A 20,020-nucleotide genomic window follows, 5' to 3' on the forward strand; every position below is an offset into this window, starting at 1 on the left:
AGCTTTTTGTGAAACTAGATATGTGATGTGGTTAACTCAAACAAATTCAGATATTAAGGGCATGTTTGTTAGAGTAATTCTCTCCTTAAACTATTTAAAAGCTCATGTTTACATGATCTGGAGTTACCCGCATAATTTGATTTTAGAATGATGTCATTATTTAATTGCAGTAAATTTGCCAATGCACTGTCACTTGGTTTTGCTGGCAGTCAAAATGTTTTCTGTGCAGATATGAACAGTTGGAATCAGTTTTCAAAACAGCTATGTGAATCTTGTAAAAGATGCAGCTACTTTAATGAATTGAAAAAAAAAGTTTTATTCTTAGTAATACAGTACATATTGTGAGCATTTCTTTAATGCTTTGTACAACTTTAATATTTGTGATAGTATATATTGTTTACTGCTGTAGATATTTTGGTGAATAGTTTCATTGGTAGTTTTATTTAGCACTAAATCACCTGTTTAAAGTTTGGACTAAACTATTTCTTCTGAAATAGATTAAATTTATTGCTTTACATCAGTGGGCTTGCAATAGTATAGTAATATAGTAAACAAGTTTTTATGGTTTAAAATGATGGGTAACTGTGTTAGAAATAATCATAAAAACATCAAATAAATTAAATTGGAACTAGTATGCCATGGTCTGGATTAACTGATTTAATTTTTATTCAATTTGCAGTAATACCATACAATTTACTCATACCCAGATAGAAGCGATCCGTGCAGGAATGCAACCTGGTTTGACAATGGTAACAACAAATAATATACTTTATTAATAACTAGTGAATAAGAATTTGCATTTTTCGACCAAACTTGTAAAACTAAATGGTTCCCAACATTCAGTATGGTCAATAGCAAAGGATTTCATTTTTTTTGCCAGAAGTTTAAAAAGGAAAAGAGTTTAATTTTGGATGCTTTCTAACAACAGTTATTACTGTACAAGCTTCCTAAAGTTAACTTTCTTTAATTGGAGTTTCAGCTGATTTTCCAGCTGAAAATCATTTTTAAAAAACCCCAATAAACTCGGGTTCAGAACCATGTTCAAGATCTAGAGCTTCTTGGTATTTTGTTCCTCTTGCTTTCACTTCCCAATTGAAATGTACATTTTATTCCCTGCTAAATAATATTCGTTCTTGTGATAGCTTCATTTTTTAAAAGACGTATTTTTCTGATTGTTCTGTATTTTTTACTTTTTGAACAGCTCTTCCTCAAGTGAATAAAATGTCAAATACATTATATATTTTTACCCTGCAGGTAGTAGGGCCACCTGGTACAGGTAAAACTGATGTGGCAGTGCAGATAATATCAAACCTCTATCACAATTTTCCTGAGCAGAGGACTCTGATTGTTACACATTCCAATCAGGTAAACACACCATATGTTCCTTTATTGTATTTATTTTAATTTTAAAAAAATGCATCACTTGCAAATTACATTACCAGTGGCCCAGTTAGAAAGGAAATAATCTTTTTCACAGATGTATTAATTTGATCTCAGAAACTATCTGTTTGGATGTTCTTGAGCAGGTATTGACACTAATTGAACTACAGTTGAGATTTGTCACAAGGTCAGAAGAAGACATATTTATAGTGGTGACAATTCTGGGGATCAGTGATATAGTGATATATAGTGATATACAACATAAATAGAAAAATAAATCCATTCAGAGCACATGAATTAATCTTTAGAACTGAAAATGGTTTGAGATCAAGTTTCTGAAGGAACATTTCTTCCATATAATCTTACTTGGACCTTACTCTCATTTATGTCAATCCTTCACTGAATAAAGTGGTAGCTATGTAAATCTTGCTGTGTAAGACTAAAATGTATTTAAAGACCTCTGAGAAAACTTTTTCAATTGTGTTGTCCATTAATTATGGATTGTTTGCTAGAGAGGCTATAATTCAGTGGCCCCCAAACTTTTGGGCAGCAGGGACCAGTTCTGTGGAGAAAGGTTTTTCCACAGACCAGAAAGGGTGTGGTTTTGTGTGCTGCCTGCATTCTTGGATGTGGCTTCGCTTGTTTGTGTGGCGTGGTTGCGGGCATGCCACAACCTGGTGCTAGTCCATAGACTGGGGATTTGGGACCCCTGCTCTAGTTGGATTAGGATTTGTATGGAAAGCAACAGAACTCTTCTGGCAAATCAGATGAAGAGTGTTTTATGTTCTTCATTCAAGTGTAATTAACTTAAATTAGTTACTGATTTAATTAGATCTAATCTGATTAAGTTTTAATGTGGGAATTAGAGAAATTCATGGAAGATTGTTCTATTGAAACTAACAGAGAAGGACAGAGAGAGCAATTATCCATACCCAACATACCTATTAGAACAACATGATATGATTACTAAGCTGTTATTAAGATAATACAATGATACTATTAAGTTATGAGATGCTAAGATTATTAGTCCATCCTTAAGCATGAAAGCTGGCTGCATGACTTGGCCAGTCATTTCTTTAGTTGTGGGGAAAAGAGGAAGAGGAAGGAGTATTAGGGATGTTCTCTGCCTTGAGTTATTTATAGCAACAATAAAAGCAAGATAAAAAAATACATATGTACATATATACAGTTGTGCTCAAAAGTTCAGAGAATATGAATGATAACACAACAACTTTTCTTTCACTCTTGGTTAGTGGTTGGCTGAAGCCATTTATTATCAATCAACCGCGTTTACTCTTTTTATATCATGACAACAGAAACTACCCAAATGACACTGATCAAAAGTTTACATACCCTGGTGATTTTGGCCTGATAACATGCACACAGGATGGCACAAAGGGGTTTGAATGGCTATTAAAGGTAACCATCCTCACCTGTGATCTGTTTGCTTGTAATTAGTGTGTGTGTATAAAAGGTTCCTGGACTCCTGACAGACCCTTGCATCTTTTATCCAGTGCTGCACTGACGTTTCTGGCTTGTGAGTCATGGAGAAAACAAAAGAATTGTCAAAGGATCTGCGGGAAAAGGTATTTGAACTGTATAAAACAGGAAAGGGATATAAAAAGATATCCAAGGAATTGAGAATGCCAATCAGCAGTGTTCAACACTAATCATGAAGTGGAAAATGAGGAGTTTTGTTGAAACTAAACCACGGTCAGGTAGACCAACTAAAATTTCAGCCACAACTGCCAGGAAAATTGTTCGGGATGCAAAGAAAAACCCACAAATAACTTCAGGTGAAATACAGGACTCTGAAAACATGTGATGTGGCTGTTTCAAGATGCACAATAAGGAGGCACTTGAAGAAAGCTGGGCTGCATAGTCGAGTCACCAGAAGAAGGCCATTACTACGCAAATGCCACAATGTATTCCGCTTAAAATACACCAAACAGCACAGAGACAAGCCTCAAACCTTCTGGCATAAAGTCATTTGGAGTGATGAGACCAAAATTGAGCTTTTTGGCCACAACTATAAATGCTACATTTGGAGAGGAGTCAACAAGGCCTATGATAAAAAGTACACCATTCCTACTGTGAATCACGGAGGTGGATCGCTGATGTTTTGGGGATGTGTGAGCTACAAAGGCACAGGAAATTTGGTCAGAATTGATGCCAAGATGAGTGCAGTATCTTATCAAAAGATACTGGAGGAAAATTTGCATTCATCAGCCTGGAAGCTGCGCATGGGACGTACTTGGACATTCCAACATGACAATGATCCTAAACACAAGGCAAAGTTGACCTGTCATTGGCTACCACAGAATAAAGTGAAGTTTCTGGAGTGGCCATCTTAGTCTCCTAACCTCAATATCATTGAGCCACTCTGGGGAGATCACAAACGTGCAGTTCGTGCAAGACAGACCAAGAATTTACAGGAACTGGAGGCTTTTTGCCAGGAAGAATGGGCAGCTTTACCATCTGAGAAGATAAAGAGCCTCATTCACACATACCACAAAAGACTTCAAGCTGTCATTGATGTTAAAGGAGGCAATACACTGTATTAAGAACTGGGGTATGTAAACTTTTGATCAGGGCCATTTGGGTAGTTTCTGTTGTCATTATGATATAAAAAGAGTAAATACAGTTGATTGATAATAAATGGCTTCAGCCAACCACTAACCATGCGTGAAAGAAAAATTTTTGTGTTATCATTCATATTCTCTGGCTAAGAAAAATGGCTAAGAAATCATAAATTCTGCCAGGGTATGTAAACTTATGAGCGCAAATGTACATGCATAAAACAACCAAGGTAAAGAAATGGCACTCTAAAGTGTGGGTTTGTTTCAAAGTACCAATCAGGCCTTGCATATAGTGATTTGGTACCTAATGTACAATTCTCTTCATCTTTGTTTTCAGTTTAATTCTTCCCAAAAGAGAAACAATTATTCTGGTAAAATCTACTCTCTTGATTCCTCTTGTTAACTTCTAGGCTTTGAACCAACTGTTTGAGAAAATCATGGCTCTAGATGTTGATGAGCGTCACCTCTTGCGTCTTGGTCATGGAGAGGAAGAACTGGAAACAGAGAAAGATTTTAGCAGGTGAGTCAATAGCAAAAAAATTGAAGCTGCACAATCTACACCCCACCCCCACCCCCCAAAATTATGCTTTCTATTTATTTTATTCATTGCCCTAAAGCAAGAGATTGGTAAGGAAGATTTGTTTAGACCTATAGTGTGATTTTCTCTCCTAGGAAAATTTTATTTCTGGACATGTAAAGAACATTTTACACTATTTCTGGATATTTCAACCAACACGCTATAAATGTTTTGTCATATAATAATGAGGTATATTTGTATATGTTTGTGTGTGTGTGTGTGTGTAGTATATGCCTCATTATATGATAATGCATACATATGGTATTTATACATTGTCACAATAATGAGGGGAATATATTAAAGGCTGTCTGACTTGTAAATAAATAAAATGTGGAAGAAAAGAAGTTTTTCAGTTCAGTCATATATTTTATTCTTATGTTAATCTGATTTGCAGGTATGGAAGAGTAAACTATGTTCTGTCTCGGAGACTGGAACTTCTGCGAGAGGTTGGGCGATTACAAGAGAGTTTGGGTGTCCCAGGAGATGTGTCCTATACTTGTGAAACAGCTGGCCATTTCTTTTTATATCAAGTAAGAACCCAATAGACCAGACTTACAGTGCTTACTATGCTGTTACCATAGTATCCATTCATTGCCTCAAGTGAATAGCCCATTCACTGCCTCAAGTGAAACAGTATGTAAACCTTGACAATGGCATGGTTTTGAATAGTCTGAGGCACATTTGAATATAAAATGCCCATATTTTAAATGTCCTTAAATGAAGATTATACAAGGATAGTTAGAAATTGGCTAAAACCTTTTAGAATTTGACTGGGATATTGGTTGTGCTTTCTTTTAAAACATAAGTGGCAATGCTGTAATTATGCTCTTTTTTGTTTTTATTGATATTGTTTAACTTACATAAATTAGGATTCATAATTAGAAAGGTCAGTGGTTTTGTCATAGTATGACATTAGTGAAGAAGTCTTAATTGGCTTATGATCTGCCTTGATTATATATTTGAATGTATTAATCCACTTCGATCATTATGATATACATTCTGAAAGGAACTAAAATATTGTCCTTTTAGTTTTTGCTCAAATTCCAAATTAAAAGTTGAATAGAGTTAAAAGAAAACACATACAAAAATGTTTCCATGTTTTCAAACTCCTTTTTCAATAGTGTTCCTTCATGGAGAGCAGTCTTTTTTTAGTCCCTTCAAATGAGTTCTTTTTTTTTTACTCTTGGCAACTTCCTAGTCAATCACTTTCTTTCCAAGGTTTTTCAGAAGTGATTTGCCTTTTTCTGCTTCCTAAGAATGAGAGAGAGTGACTGGCTTACGGTTACCCAGCTGGCTTTGTGTCAAAAGTGGGACTAGAACTCACATCCCCCTGGTTTTAGCCTTACACACTACATTGTACTGGCTCCTTTCTTCCTGTTTATTGAGTCACAATAGTCAGGAAGATTTGATGGGGAAGAATGATTTTGCAATGGGAGCAAAGGTGCAAAAGCCATAGTGCATTTCCATAATTATGTACAAGCCTCTTTTGACTCTGGCTGTATTAATGTATCTTTCTTTTTAAACTAGGTAATGTCTCGCTGGGAAGAATATATGAGCAAAGTGAAAGTTAAAGGCAGCAAGCCTTCTGAAGTTGCTGATGTCTGCAACTTTTTTCCTTTTCATCAATATTTTGCAAATGCCCCTCAGCCAATTTTTAAAGGCAGATCTTACACTGAAGATATGGAAATTGCTGAGGGATGTTTTAGACATATTAAGAAAATATTTACTCAACTTGAGGTAAGATTAACAAAGTCAGATAATGCTCTGGCATTCATTTTTAGTTAGAAAAAAGTAACTATGTCACAGGATTTATACAAGACCCTTCAAATTAGATCTTACTGAACAGTGAATATTCCCCCTCTCCTTCGATAAGGGTAATGAACATAGTAAACTAAAAACACTAAATTTTCAACACATGTAAAAGACAAAAACCTACCTCCAACATCCCCACCATCTCCCAAATGTAAAGTACTTTGAGTGGGGTAAAGATTTAATGGATATTTTTTATCCTCGTCTGAGAGTTGAGTCATGGCAACTAGACTTCTCTTCTTGTTGGTTCAAAAGTTTTGCTGCCTATTCAAGGGTCAAGGCTATACTTTAATAACTAACGAAGGTTAAAGGATTTAGGAGTTGGAACATTTATATCTGAACAACTCTGCCTGCTCACACCACAAGCCTCTCCAGATTAGGGGAGAAATGAAACTTCCCTGGAAGACTGAAGAAGCTATTTGGATAAGCAGCAAAATGTTTTGAACTAACAGGGGAAAAAGTCCAGTTGCCATGACTCAACTTTCAGATCGCTCTACTTGGATGACTGAAAATCTTCATTTAGATTTTTGTAAGCAATTTTTTTCTCAATGAAGGGCATGCATCTAACTGTTGCTGTGCAAAAAGATTCTACATATGATTCACCTTTCCAAAGTAAGTGTGCAGAGGCAGTTTGTTATGATTGTGTCCTGGGGATGGTAACCCCAAGGGGAGGCACTTCTCACGGTAATGGGGAAGATGCTTTACCACTCCTATCTCCTTTAGAGAGAGATGAATTTGAGAGTTCCCTAAAGGTGCTCTGGATATAAAATGTAGTCTGGAATTTGTGTAATTTTAAAGTTAGGACTAGTAACCCCACTCCCCTTCCTGCCCATCTGGAAAGCCAGAAAGCTTGGGGAATTCTGGTCTATGGGAATCCTGCATAATGGTGTTACATGGGTATACTGTGATGCACTTGTAACTTCCTGTGCCATTGCATTCTGCCTCCATTGTAGCTTCTGGATGGCCTCCAAAGACAGCTCTATATAGACCGTGGATATGCAGATAGAGCCCTAGAACTCTGGATTATATTTGTTCTATTTGATGACAACAGTGTATTGAAGACATTACTATTCTGATCTTTTTCATAGAATTTTAGGTACAATTTTTTTTTCTTTCTGTAGGAATTTAGAGCATTTGAACTGCTCCGTAGTGGGCTGGACAGATCAAAGTATTTACTTGTGAAGGAAGCGAAGATTATTGCAATGACTTGTACTCATGCTGCGTTGAAACGCCATGACTTAGTTGAGCTGGGATTTAAGGTAATACCATAGTACATAAAAACTTTCTTAAATCTATTATCTTGAGGTTGTTGTTTTTTATCAGAAGTCAGTTATACTAAAGATTATCCTTATTTTTGTTTGCTCTTCCAAACGATGGTCTTACCAGTGTAATTTTGTAGAGATTTTGTAAATATTATGGCTATACAATGTTTTATCTGCCTTTTGGTAAGCAAATATCCATCATCTTAATGCAACTGCCTTTGCAGTATTTCTGTTTCTAACTTTGGCTAATATATTTCATTTATCATTTCTCAGTATGATAATATCTTAATGGAAGAGGCTGCTCAGATATTGGAAATTGAAACTTTCATACCACTCCTTTTGCAGGTAAGCACTCAAGCATTTCATCAATTTATTACATTTATAAATTAATAAGAAACTATTATTTCAGTGGTTTGATGTTTGAATGGAAGGAAATGTGATGACTCAGGTTAAACAAAGTTCCCTTGACAAGAATCTCTCTTCTAAGTCATTTTCAGAAGAAAGGAGATAATGTTCTTATGTTCTAGACTAGGAATCACAAACTCGAGTCATCTGAAGGGACACACAAAACTAGTTCCTTAATCCAAGAGCTACAACAGTGAAAGATATTTCATTTTCAGTTAGGCATGTGTCACCCATTCATAAGCGATTACAATTCTGTAAATTCAGGACAACTGCAGATTAAATCTAATGGGAATTACATAAAAATGATGAAGATACTCTGTCACATAGGAAAAAAAATAATTGCAAGTTGATATATTCCAGTTACAATTTAATGAGAAAGAATGGAGATCTGGCACTTCAAATTATGTTTAACATTGAAGCCCAAGTCTCATCTATCTGATTGGGGAATCTGCAGGTGGAAAGCAGCCAGAAACAAGACTAGTGTCTTCGGGATGTATATGTGGTAGGTGAGCTTGGATAGAGCTGTGGTGGCATAGTGGTTAGGATGCAGTATTGCAGGCTAATTCTGCTGACTGCCGGCAGCCAGCAGTTCCTCAGTTCGGTTCTCAGTGGCTCAGTGTGGACTCAGCCTTCCATCCTTCCGAGGTTGGTAAAATGAGGACCAATTTCTGATTCTGTAAACCACTTAGAAAGAACTGTAAAACACGTGAAACAGTATATAAGTCTAAGTGCAACTGCTATAGGCCAATGCTAGGCTAGGCCCTTAATCTAGTTTAGCTCCTATGTGACAGATTCATGAAGATAGAATTGTGTGGAAAATACAGCAGCTTCTTCACTTTGATCCCACCAGTAGAAATGGCTGACAGAGCCTGCACAAAGAACACATCTACTAATGCAACTCATTTTTTCTTGATTTTGTAGTTGTTTAATGTAATTGGTGTATAGATGTCAAGGCTAAGATACTAAATCAGTTCAGTCATTTATAGTACAATCATAGTTTTTGTTCAGTCATCTATAATAATGCTAATCTTATTTATATTTAATAGAATCCACAGGATGGGTTCAGCCGATTAAAGCGGTGGATAATGATTGGGGATCATCATCAGTTGCCACCAGTCATTAAAAATATGGCTTTTCAAAAATACTCAAACATGGAACAGTCTCTTTTTACGCGGTTTGTTCGTGTTGGAGTGCCAACTATTGATTTGGATGCTCAAGGGAGAGCAAGAGCAAGGTAAGGCATGGGAAAATTTTAAATGAAAAGGCTTTGTGTGATGAAAAAAATGTTAAGGTTAAGGTGACATTGCAACTGGTTTCTCATTTTACTGAAATTAGTCCTTCCACTCTGAAATACACTTTATCGTTTGCAATGCTATTGGTATTTTCTATGTAGCTACTCCCTTTTTACACTGCTGTGTTGTTAAACACTCCATGGATCTTCGGGAACACATGTGGGGGTGAAAGACAATTAAACTAACTCGATTAGAACAGGAGTCCCCAATCCCTGGGGCGCGGCCTGGTTCTAGGCTAAGGCCTGTTGGCCACACAAGCGGCAGGCAAGCACACAAGTACATGAAGCTGTATTTGTGCAAGCAGCATGTGCACTTAAAACCATCCTCTCTGCACCCCATGGCAGGCAGCAGTCCACAGAGCTAGAAAGGTCGCATTAGAGAATGTTGTGATTATTATGATTTTGGTTTTTTGTTGCTTCATGTAAGAGACTCAGAACCATTTGGAACTGAGTACATGCAAGACTAACTAACTATCTTTTCATATGCAAATGGTAGGAATTAATTTATTCAAGCACATTTTTCCATATTTTATATATTAAGGAATTTATTGAGTTTACTGAACTAATTTAAGAAGGCCAGCAAATCTTTTATGTTCAGATTACATGCCGTCAATTTAATGCTGAATAATGGAATTATTCAGTGGATTGTGCTAAATGGTTGATCCAGGTGATGCTTCATGCAGCTTGAATATAACATTAAAGGACTAGTTCTGATCTTTGAGGGTCTTTTCAAGCAATGAAAATGATTTTTCTTAATAGATAAAATATGTAAATACATCTATTTAGAATGTAGAGCTTACTTTCTTGAGATCCTGAAACATGTTTTGTCAGCTTGATGCTTGATGCTGTCCAAAAAGATAGCTATCATTGACATTTTAATATTATACCTCTTTCAGATAATTACTGAGAATAATAAAATATTTTTATAAGAATTGAATTAATTTTCATTATGTTTTTCATAAAGCTTATGTAATCTCTATAATTGGCGATATAAGAAACTGGGCAACTTGCCACATGTACAGCTCTTACCTGAATTCAGAGCAGCAAATGCTGGGTTTTTGTATGACTTCCAGCTTATAAATGTAGAAGATTTCCATGGCATAGGAGAATCTGAACCGAATCCTTATTTCTATCAGGTAAGAAATGCAGATCATCAGCTTGAATATTAACAACTTTTTTTCAGATAGGTTAATTATGAAAACAGAAAGGCATATAATACATCTATGTAGTTTATTATGGTGGGATAAAATATATTTAACAAATTATATGTATGAAGTTGCAAAAATAGCAATGCAATATATCCTCTTCATGCACACATTATACAACATCAGTGTTTGGAAAATGTTATTTGAGATAATGTAATATATAGTCAGTGTTACTTGGCTGGAATAAAAGTGGGATATAACTTCAATAAATAAAGTGAATTTTTGCTGGGAGCATCTGTATTTCTTTTCAGTATCTCAGGGTTTAAAATACCCTATAGTTTACCAATCAAAATTTACAAGCAAGATACAGGAATTTAAACTTAACTTTCTTCCTGGAAGGAGAATAAACAATTATGTTTATAATTAGGAGAACAAAATAGACTGGAATCTGGCTTTCTCTCCAAACTGTGTTTATTAAAGTTTCTTAAAGTAATTCCATAAATAACACTTTGCTTTTAATGGAGCGGAGTGGTTTCTTCTATGTTTATAGTCTGCATGCATAGAAATACCGTTTCTTCCCAATTGATAGATCACGTCAGTGTGGCTCTGCTTCAAAAGAAACTAGACTTTTTTTGGCCTTTCCTGGCAGATCAGAAGGATTAAAATAGGCCTGGTGCATGTTGCTTCTTTTCAGTGACACTTGAAGTGATTTTCCCTGACCATAATTCTATGAATATTCTGTAATCTGTTACATGAAACAGATTTGTGCTTGTTTTTTTAACATTCCAGAATCTTGGTGAGGCAGAATATGTTGTTGCACTGTTCATGTACATGTGCCTGCTAGGATACCCTGCAGAAAAGATAAGCATCTTGACAACTTACAATGGGCAGAAACATCTGATTCGAGATATTATCAATCAACGTTGTGGGAATAATCCGTTGATTGGGAGACCAAATAAGGTAACATTCCAAATAATAAATAATATACATCTCAACAAAAGTGCAGAGCAAGTAACCATTGTTAGAATACATTTATCATATTGAATGTTGCTTGTGAACTGCATACTTTGTGAAATAGAAGTCATTCTTTTGTTTTCCTATTTCTTATCTTTTCTATTTACTTTAATTTAGCCTTTTAGTTGGTCAGTTGCAGGAAATAATAAATATTTATTATGACATATTAGTTGGATATACAAAAAAATTATTCAGTTTTGTGTTACAAAAAGCATAGACTTGCATTTTAAAAATAAATATTTTTACCAATTTGTTGAAAAACAGTAATTAAATCCTTAAGGACAATGCGAGAATTAATTCTCAGTTATTGAAAAACATGAAGGCAAATATTGCCACTGCGAAATAAAGTATAGATGGAAACTGACCCCGACTCTCCTAGGGGAAATATGATTTGATTTGTATGCCAAATGACTGTGAGTGACTCACAAGAAAAATCATTTAAAAATAACACCATGAAACAAAAATAAAGAATATGAGACAGCAAATTTCACAGAAACTGGACTGGAATGGAACAAAGAAAGTGGCCCATACGATCCAAGGGTGTTGCACTCACCCTCGGTGGGGCATCATATTATTAGAGAGGGAGGGAGTGCTTAGATTAATAAGTGTATTCTTCTAATAAAAATAGTGTGTTTACTATAGCTGTTAGCTAGTCATAATAAAGCAATAGTTGTCAGGCATAAAACAATCAGGTCCACATATGAAAGTCCAAGTAAATGGATTTACTGCTAATCATACCTATGTACAGGAATTTTCTCAACCAACAGTTAGCACTTGCTTGGAGTTAGATAAGGGTCCACAGAATTCAAGGAAGTTTTGATTAAGTTCACTTGTGGATATGTAGGGATTCTAGACTGATCTTTCTTTTAACTCCAATCCTACAGTAGTTTTCTTTTGATACCATTAACTCCGTAGACTGGTTTATTTATTTGTGTGGGGGGAACAATTTAACTTTATTTTTTTGCTAGGTGACAACTGTGGACAGGTTTCAAGGTCAGCAAAATGATTACATCATCCTTTCACTTGTGCGAACAAAAGCAGTTGGACACTTGAGGTAAGCAATAATATATCTTCATACAGAGAACATAGTGCAATCCTACCATAACTGGAGTATGTATGGGTAGAGGTTTGGAGTATTTATGAGAAAAATTGACTATATATGAATAGAAACTCAGTTGAATCTCATTGTATCTATCAGTGAGCCACTGAAATAGGACATCTTACCTGTTTTCTGTCTTGTCCATGTTTATATTTAACATATTGTATAAGCTCCAGCATCCAATTTTAAAGACTAATTATGAAATTGATGTTTTTAAACATATTTATTGCTGATTAAAATTTCTAACACAGAGATATATGTATCAGAACTCTTATCTTCAGTTTTAATGGAAAAATGGGCATTAATTTAATTTGTATTGATTTTCACATTCAAAGGAAATAAGTTTCCTGCTTTAATTTTCAGGAGGGTTGCTATGTGTGGTCATAATAGTGTTCAGTTGAAAAACTAAATATTGTTAAGTTTAAATAGTAAAACTGTTTGATTTTTCCTTCCTGAAGGGATGTGCGGCGTTTGGTGGTTGCTATGTCAAGAGCTAGGCTTGGTCTGTATATATTTGCAAGAGTGTCACTGTTCCAAAACTGCTTTGAGCTGACTCCAGCTTTCAGCCAGCTTACTGCTCGTCCTCTTCAACTGTATATAGTCCCTGCAGAATATTTTCCAACTGTTCGTCAGGTACAACAAGCTATCTTGAATTCTGTTTAATGTTTAAATGGTTAAAAATATATTTATCATTAATATTGTATTAGTTTTTATCTTTCTTAAGAAGTGGTTGTTTGCTGTTTTAGTTCCAAACTTTTCTGTCGTTTTCTTTCCTCAGAATGGAAAACATCCATCTCATCAAGTTCACATTATAAAGAATATGCCTCAGATGGCTAATTTTGTCTATAACATGTATATGCATATGATCCAAAGTACACACCATCACCGACAGGTAAACAAATAAAAGTTGAGAAAAATGTGTTTAATTTAAAAGCTCTGAGTGAAAACATTGTAAATATTTTCTAATAACAAATGAATATAGTTGCAAATTAGTTGACTTGGTTGATTTTATTTTTAATAAGTCTTTTATGCTTTAGGTAACTTTGTAAACAGTATGAACTAATTCTATCGATTTGGAACAGGGGGGAAAGAGAAAATTATATATATGAGTCAGACAAAACTTGTGGCTGGTCTTTGTTAGAGATTATAAAATTATATTTAACATACTGAAAATTGACAAAGAATTTTTTTATTAATCTTCCATAACAAACAACAGAATCTAGCGATATTGACAGACACCAAAATCAATACAGAAGAAGGCAGCTCAAAATAAGATTAATCAATTCAATGGATTTAAACATGGCAATCCAGTTAATTAAAAGTGTCCTAAATTCACCTTGTACCTGTATTACAATTTGAGAGAAGAAGCCAGATATATAAATTAAGTTCATTTACATGTTGATAAACCATAGTTCAATTAACCTCTGAAAATAGCTGTTGCACGGGAAGTACAACATGTATATATTAGCTGTTCATTTAAGGTATGTGTAAATAAAAGTTGGCAATGCATACTACATCCATTCGTTCTGAAACTGGAGCTAATTAAAAACAAGGAAATAGCACAAAATTTTGATATGGAGAAAAAAATAATTGTGTAATGTCTGTTTATGAAGTAATTATTATGTAGAAAATTATTTGGCACCCACTAAAGTAGATTTGTTAATATGACTGGGAACTTCTGTGACCAATTAATATGAAGGGAAACTCATTAAAATCTTGTTCTTTACAGTATTTGCTTGTTTGTACATAGCTCATTCCCACAGACCTGAAGGTGCTGGAAGTGCATTTTCAATTGCACTATTAAAATGTTATTTTTAACTTTATGTTAGTTTTCTTAGAAAAAGAGCTGAATGACGCTAATCATATATGAATAGAAATTATACCAGCTGCATCACAGAAGGAATCTTAGTTTGCATCCGGCAGATAAAAATATATATTTAGCCAAATACAAAGGAATCCCTAATTTGAGGCTTAGATTTCTGAATGTCTATAATTAGTCTACCAAAAATATCATTTTTGACCACATAGCATGGAACCCAGATATAGTCATTTAGTAATTTCTAAGTTTGAGTACTATTCTTCCAGCATGCAGCATCAAGCATATATATGACTGTTAGAAGCATCAGTTAAATATATAGCAAGTTATCTTAATTCCATGTTTAAATTCTAATGTAAACAAGAACTCCATTTGGAACCATGACAAAGAATATTGTTGGAGATGGGTATACCCTTTATTCCCATGGCTTTATATCAGAAAGATAAGACTGGAGAAAAGTTCCTAGTGTTATTTAATTAGATTAGGCTGTTGTCATCTTGAGTCAACAGATATATTAATGGAATCTTTACTCCTTTCTATAATGATCTACTTAAATATTAAGTTTTTGTTCCACAAATAATTATCTTCTTTAGAATTCAGCAATAACAAAAACTGGTTTAATTAATAGCATATAAACATTCACAAAATTTCACCATATTCAAATGCTTGCTTGCTTTAATCTTACAACATTCAAATATTTTGTGGAATCAATTTAAACCTGTAGAAAACTATGAAATGTCTTTCACATATAAAACTGCAAATAAAAGAATTCTCTTTTAAGAATATTATATAAATTAAAATTTATTTATTTAATTAAGTTTGTTATAGATGCCCACTCCAATAGATTCTTAAAATAAAGACAAGTTATATGGAGTTATTTGTCAGAATCTGCATGTGACTTTGCAACCAATGTAACTTATATTGATAGATTTTTCTTACTGGTGTAGATCTAAGTTTGATCTCTATTATGTTGAAATTGTTCTTTAAAATCTTTTTTTCCATTGTAGGATTTATTACCTCCTCCAAAACTTGTTGAAGAAAGTGAAACATCCAAACCTCAAAAAAATGAAGTTACCCAGAGTAAGGAATCTGAAATGAAAACAGCAACTGAAATCAAAGCAATGTCAGGGGATACTACAAAAGAGAACATTTTGAATGAGAAACCAAAGACAAGAGAGGAAGAAGAGGAGCATCGAAAAATGCCTGAACATCCTGGAAGAGATAGTGACAGTGAAGACAGCGAAACAGAACTTGATGCTGATAAATGAACATTGCCTTTTCAGGTCTGAAAAAAAGTTAGGAAAAAATGACCATAGATACCACACGTATTCACTGCTTTAGTGGGTCAGCTGCTGTAAATATTAATGGTACTTTGGGTTTCATTTTTTTTACTATAAATATGAAATGAATCATTTATATGGTCATAAACAAGGAACAGGCACAATGGCATCACATTTTTATGTGTATACAATGTATTTAGTAAAACATTTTAAAATTATTGCTCTGGGTCTTTTTTTGGTATTGAAAAACTTCTAGAAGATTTTAAAGCATCACTATTTTTTTAAAATATCACATAATTATTTGATAGCAGAAGTAATACTAAAAAACACCAAAGGTTTTCACACATAGGCTCAAAGAGATCAAGCTTCTTTAAAAGTGGTATCGGTCAAATGTGTTGGGATTTCCACTCTCAGACTCATACAGCATTTTAAAAGTATCCTAATAATGGTAGCTCTACTAAGATTACTGCAATTATACTGGAGTGATGATATGTTTTTTTAAGAAATAAAAGGAAGGGTTATTAGATACTGTGTTATGATGATCTAAACAAGGCTCAGGATTACATATTTGAAGAAGGTAATAGTATTAGATTAGTATTAGATAGTGCCACTAAAAACAAAAAGTTTGTTGGCTAATTATAGAAGTTTAAACTGCATGTTAAACTGCCTTTTTCATCTCTTTTCCTTGCTTATATATTTTTACTAGAGGGTGGGGGGTTGGGAGAGCAAGATAATGCTTATGTGTTTTTTAAATCTGGAAAAACATTTCATTTTCCCATAGTTGACTGAGGTAGTAGTTTCCTAATGGAATGTTGTTATTCTTGTTCTAGTAGAGAAATAATAATGATATAAAAGTAAATATTGCCCAATTTTAGTGTCATACAATTCACAAATTGGCACTGAACAATCTGATGTGCTGCTAAGTAGATGCGTGGTATACTACCAGAATAAGTGTTTTGGCACATAATTATATGACTACAATGCTCTAGGATAAATGTGTTCCAAAGTTATAGATTTATATTTGGTAATAAAGTTGCCAACAGGACTATCACTAAACTGCATAGATCAAAATAAGAATAATATTTTCTGAAGTTATATTACCTATTTCAAGTTTGTTAGCCTTACTAACAAAACATTGTATATGAAACTTGTGCCTAAATAGAGATGGAACAGAAGGTTTTGCTGCATTAATAGGGGATAAAGATCTCATCAATTAATGAGAGTCAGTTGTCTCTGATTAACTTACACTATAACATTATTTCGCAGCCTAAATCATAGAAAACAATTTGGTTCCTTAAGTAAATAAAATAAGTCACAGATTTTAATTTGTCTCTGAGAGAGACTTTCATATATAGAGCCATGAGACATGGTGATACAATAACATAAACTAACATTCATAATATGATGAATGGCAGAAAAACCTTCTGGCAACATGTGGCCAGCTCAGCTAGAGAACATCGGCTTTCTAACCTATTTTCTAAAAATATTCCAGTGTCTTAACTTATTTGTGCCTTTTAATAAAATACATCCAAATACTGGCAGAAACAGCTGCTAGTTGTTATACATAGTAATAAGGAATTTGAGATACTTTAGCTAATTGGTTTTAATAAGATTGCCAGTAAGTACAATAAGGATGAAAGCTTACAGATTTTTTATAAAATTTCTAATTGTATTGGCTCCGTCACTACACATATTTAACAACTGAATATACTGAGGAACTTCCTGCTGTTTTGGTATGCCTTACATTTGTTTTTTCTCTCAATTGATGTAAACAATGCCCAAGGTTGGACTTAAATTGAAACAATTAGATTTCTGTCTACATGATACTCACTCTGAGCAGTTTCCAGGTGAAAAGCTCTCTAATAATAAATGATTTCCCACTGCCCTCTTCACCAAAGATAAGGCCAAAAGGCCTACCCATATCAGTTCTAAATTCCTAGGCTACAAAATAACAGTAGACCTGTTATGCATCGTGAGGCGCTTCAGCATTCTGCTGCTTAAATCTGACATCCCTCTATTGTCAAAAGATCTATTTTTAGATTTGATAGTCTGTGAACATGGAATGTTTAATTACAGTAAAGGGAAAAGCATGAATGGTGGAGCAGGGTGCTACTTTCAAGCACTGTTCTAATGGCAAAAACAAGTCCCTTGATTCACAGGGTGATTCTTAAAAAGTTAATAGCAATAAACATTCTTGAGTTTGAATTCCATATCGGCACGTGATACTAAGTCTATAAACAAGTTTTAAATACAACATAACTCAGTGCCACCATTGTTAAAAGTTCCTAGGTGTTTATTGCACTATTATAAGCAAGAAATTAAATTTAAAAATTAAGTGCATCCTTGGTTACTTGCACAATATGTTAACCCACAATGACTAAATTCACCAGTTTTCTGAGTTTGTGCGATACAGTCCTGAACAAATAAGTTGGACTAAGATTGCATAAACTGTTAAAATAAAATGTGGTTAGTTAGCACAACGCTTTGTTCAAATAAAGTCAATGGATAGGAAGCAAAACTAAGCTTAATTCAGTGGTGCTTAATTCATCTTGTGCAGTGGTGGGATTCAAATAATTTAACAACCGGTTCTCTGCCCTAGTGATTTCTTCCAACAATCAGTTCACCAAACTGCTCAGAAAGTTAACAACCGGTTCTCCCGAAATGGTGTCAACTGGCTGAATCCCACCACTGATCTTGTGTAAGTGAATGGTTCGCATTTCATTCTCAGCAAAATGCTGCATTTAAATTTAGAGACTTATTTATTTATTTGATTTGTGTGCTTCCCATTTGGTGTACAGGTAACTATGGGTAGCTTACAAGCATTAAAAACCAGTAGAAATCCTGATTTTATTATGGAAATGCACTGCATTCAATTAGCTTTCAAACAAGCATAATGAGCTTTTTGCTAGTTCACAATAATGCTGACATGTAACCAGGTTTCTGATTACTTTATATCAGGTAGGACAAAGTAAATATGAATATTTTCTTATACATTTCACTATAAACACTGTTCAGGACTTAAACTTGCACCCTTATATGATGTTTATATAGAGAAAACATTTTTATTGATTATGTACATTACGTACTTGTCGTTTTTAGTGACTACATAGATATTCTTCAGGATACCTTGTCCTTCAGATCTTCCAATGTTGCACCTGTTCCATTGTAACTGATCCCATCTGCCTAATGGCTAGTCATCCTAGTCTCTTTCCTTATACCTTTTCCGTAGAGCTAGGCCTTTGTATAATATGTCTCATGCATGATAACCTGAGTCCAATCATTCCTGCCTTGAATGAGAACTTTGAACTGATTTTGTTCATATTCTTAGCTATTTATGGTATTCTCCATTAATCGCATTCAAAAGGATCAATACTCTATTGTGCTTCTTCAAAGTTCAGTGTTCACTTCCATACAGTATCACAAGGAAAACCATTGCTTGCATGATTCTAATTTTTGTAAATATGGACAGATCCCAATATATGAATACTTTTTTCAAGACCTTCATGGCTGCTCTACCAAATCTGTAATGTATTTTCTTGACTGTATTTCGTGACTGTTGGTTATTTAATATTGATAGTTCAATTTGGTGATATCCATGCGTGTAGACATTATTTTGGTTGTTGGAAGTCTGTATTGTCTATTATTAATACTTAAGTAATATACAGTATTTCTTTTGATCTAGTCCTTTCAGTTATGAAGAATCTAGCAAGCATAAAAGGCCACATCTATAAGAAAAGCAGCACAACTACTGTATAATTATAGCATTATGGAGAATGTGTCCTGTAAGAATTAAACAAAGTCCTGAGGTTCCTTTTTGGTTATTATTCTCTGTTCTAGACAAATAGTGACTACAATTCTACTTTTATTTCAAAGTTTTTATTTGCTTACTTCAAATTAGCAGCCATACTACATGCTATCCATTCTGATACTGCACTCAAGTTTGACTCTTGGAACAAAAAGGCCACAAGGGAGTGAAAGTTGGAATCTCTACTTTAGCAATGACATATTCTCACAATTCTTTTGGTATGTTTGATGTTATTTTCTGTTTTAGTCCTGTAAACAGAAAATCAATGGCATATGCATCAGTGTACTATGTACAATTTGCACATGTATCATTCATAAAGGCTATTCTTGGAATGTTCTTCATGGCTTAATATTATAGGCCTTTTATTAATGGATATATATGAGCACACACATATGTATACATACAGAGATGGCATGTTATTTAACTTCTGGAGACACAGTGGATAGGAGATAAATGTGCATCTCGTTAACTTTTAATTTTGTTAATACTGTTCTATGAAAAGGTCCCAATCAGAGTTTCTAATTTCTTGCATAACTTTGCCATTGAATGTTATCAGAC

General features: G+C 34.2%; 1 protein-coding gene across 1 annotated transcript in view; it reads left to right on the forward strand.

The window, feature by feature from the left end:
• AQR (aquarius intron-binding spliceosomal factor) overlaps positions 1-15,875 on the forward strand; it is a 39,832-nt gene extending 23,957 nt beyond the window's left edge. The window contains exons 22-35 of the mRNA XM_026710629.2: positions 680-749; positions 1,255-1,365; positions 4,370-4,479; positions 4,931-5,066; positions 6,064-6,273; positions 7,467-7,604; positions 7,881-7,952; positions 9,059-9,246; positions 10,268-10,439; positions 11,238-11,408; positions 12,431-12,516; positions 13,020-13,194; positions 13,340-13,453; positions 15,385-15,875. Coding sequence (XP_026566414.1) covers positions 680-749; positions 1,255-1,365; positions 4,370-4,479; positions 4,931-5,066; positions 6,064-6,273; positions 7,467-7,604; positions 7,881-7,952; positions 9,059-9,246; positions 10,268-10,439; positions 11,238-11,408; positions 12,431-12,516; positions 13,020-13,194; positions 13,340-13,453; positions 15,385-15,645 — 2,014 coding nt within the window. The 3' untranslated portion in view covers positions 15,646-15,875. The remainder of the gene's footprint in view (positions 1-679; positions 750-1,254; positions 1,366-4,369; positions 4,480-4,930; positions 5,067-6,063; positions 6,274-7,466; positions 7,605-7,880; positions 7,953-9,058; positions 9,247-10,267; positions 10,440-11,237; positions 11,409-12,430; positions 12,517-13,019; positions 13,195-13,339; positions 13,454-15,384) is intronic.
• The last annotated feature ends 4,145 nt before the right edge of the window (positions 15,876-20,020 follow it).

This window comes from Pseudonaja textilis, chromosome 1 (assembly GCF_049901715.1).
Source record: "Pseudonaja textilis isolate UNSWEBS1 chromosome 1, rPseTex1.2, whole genome shotgun sequence".
Lineage (NCBI taxonomy): Eukaryota > Metazoa > Chordata > Lepidosauria > Squamata > Elapidae > Pseudonaja > Pseudonaja textilis.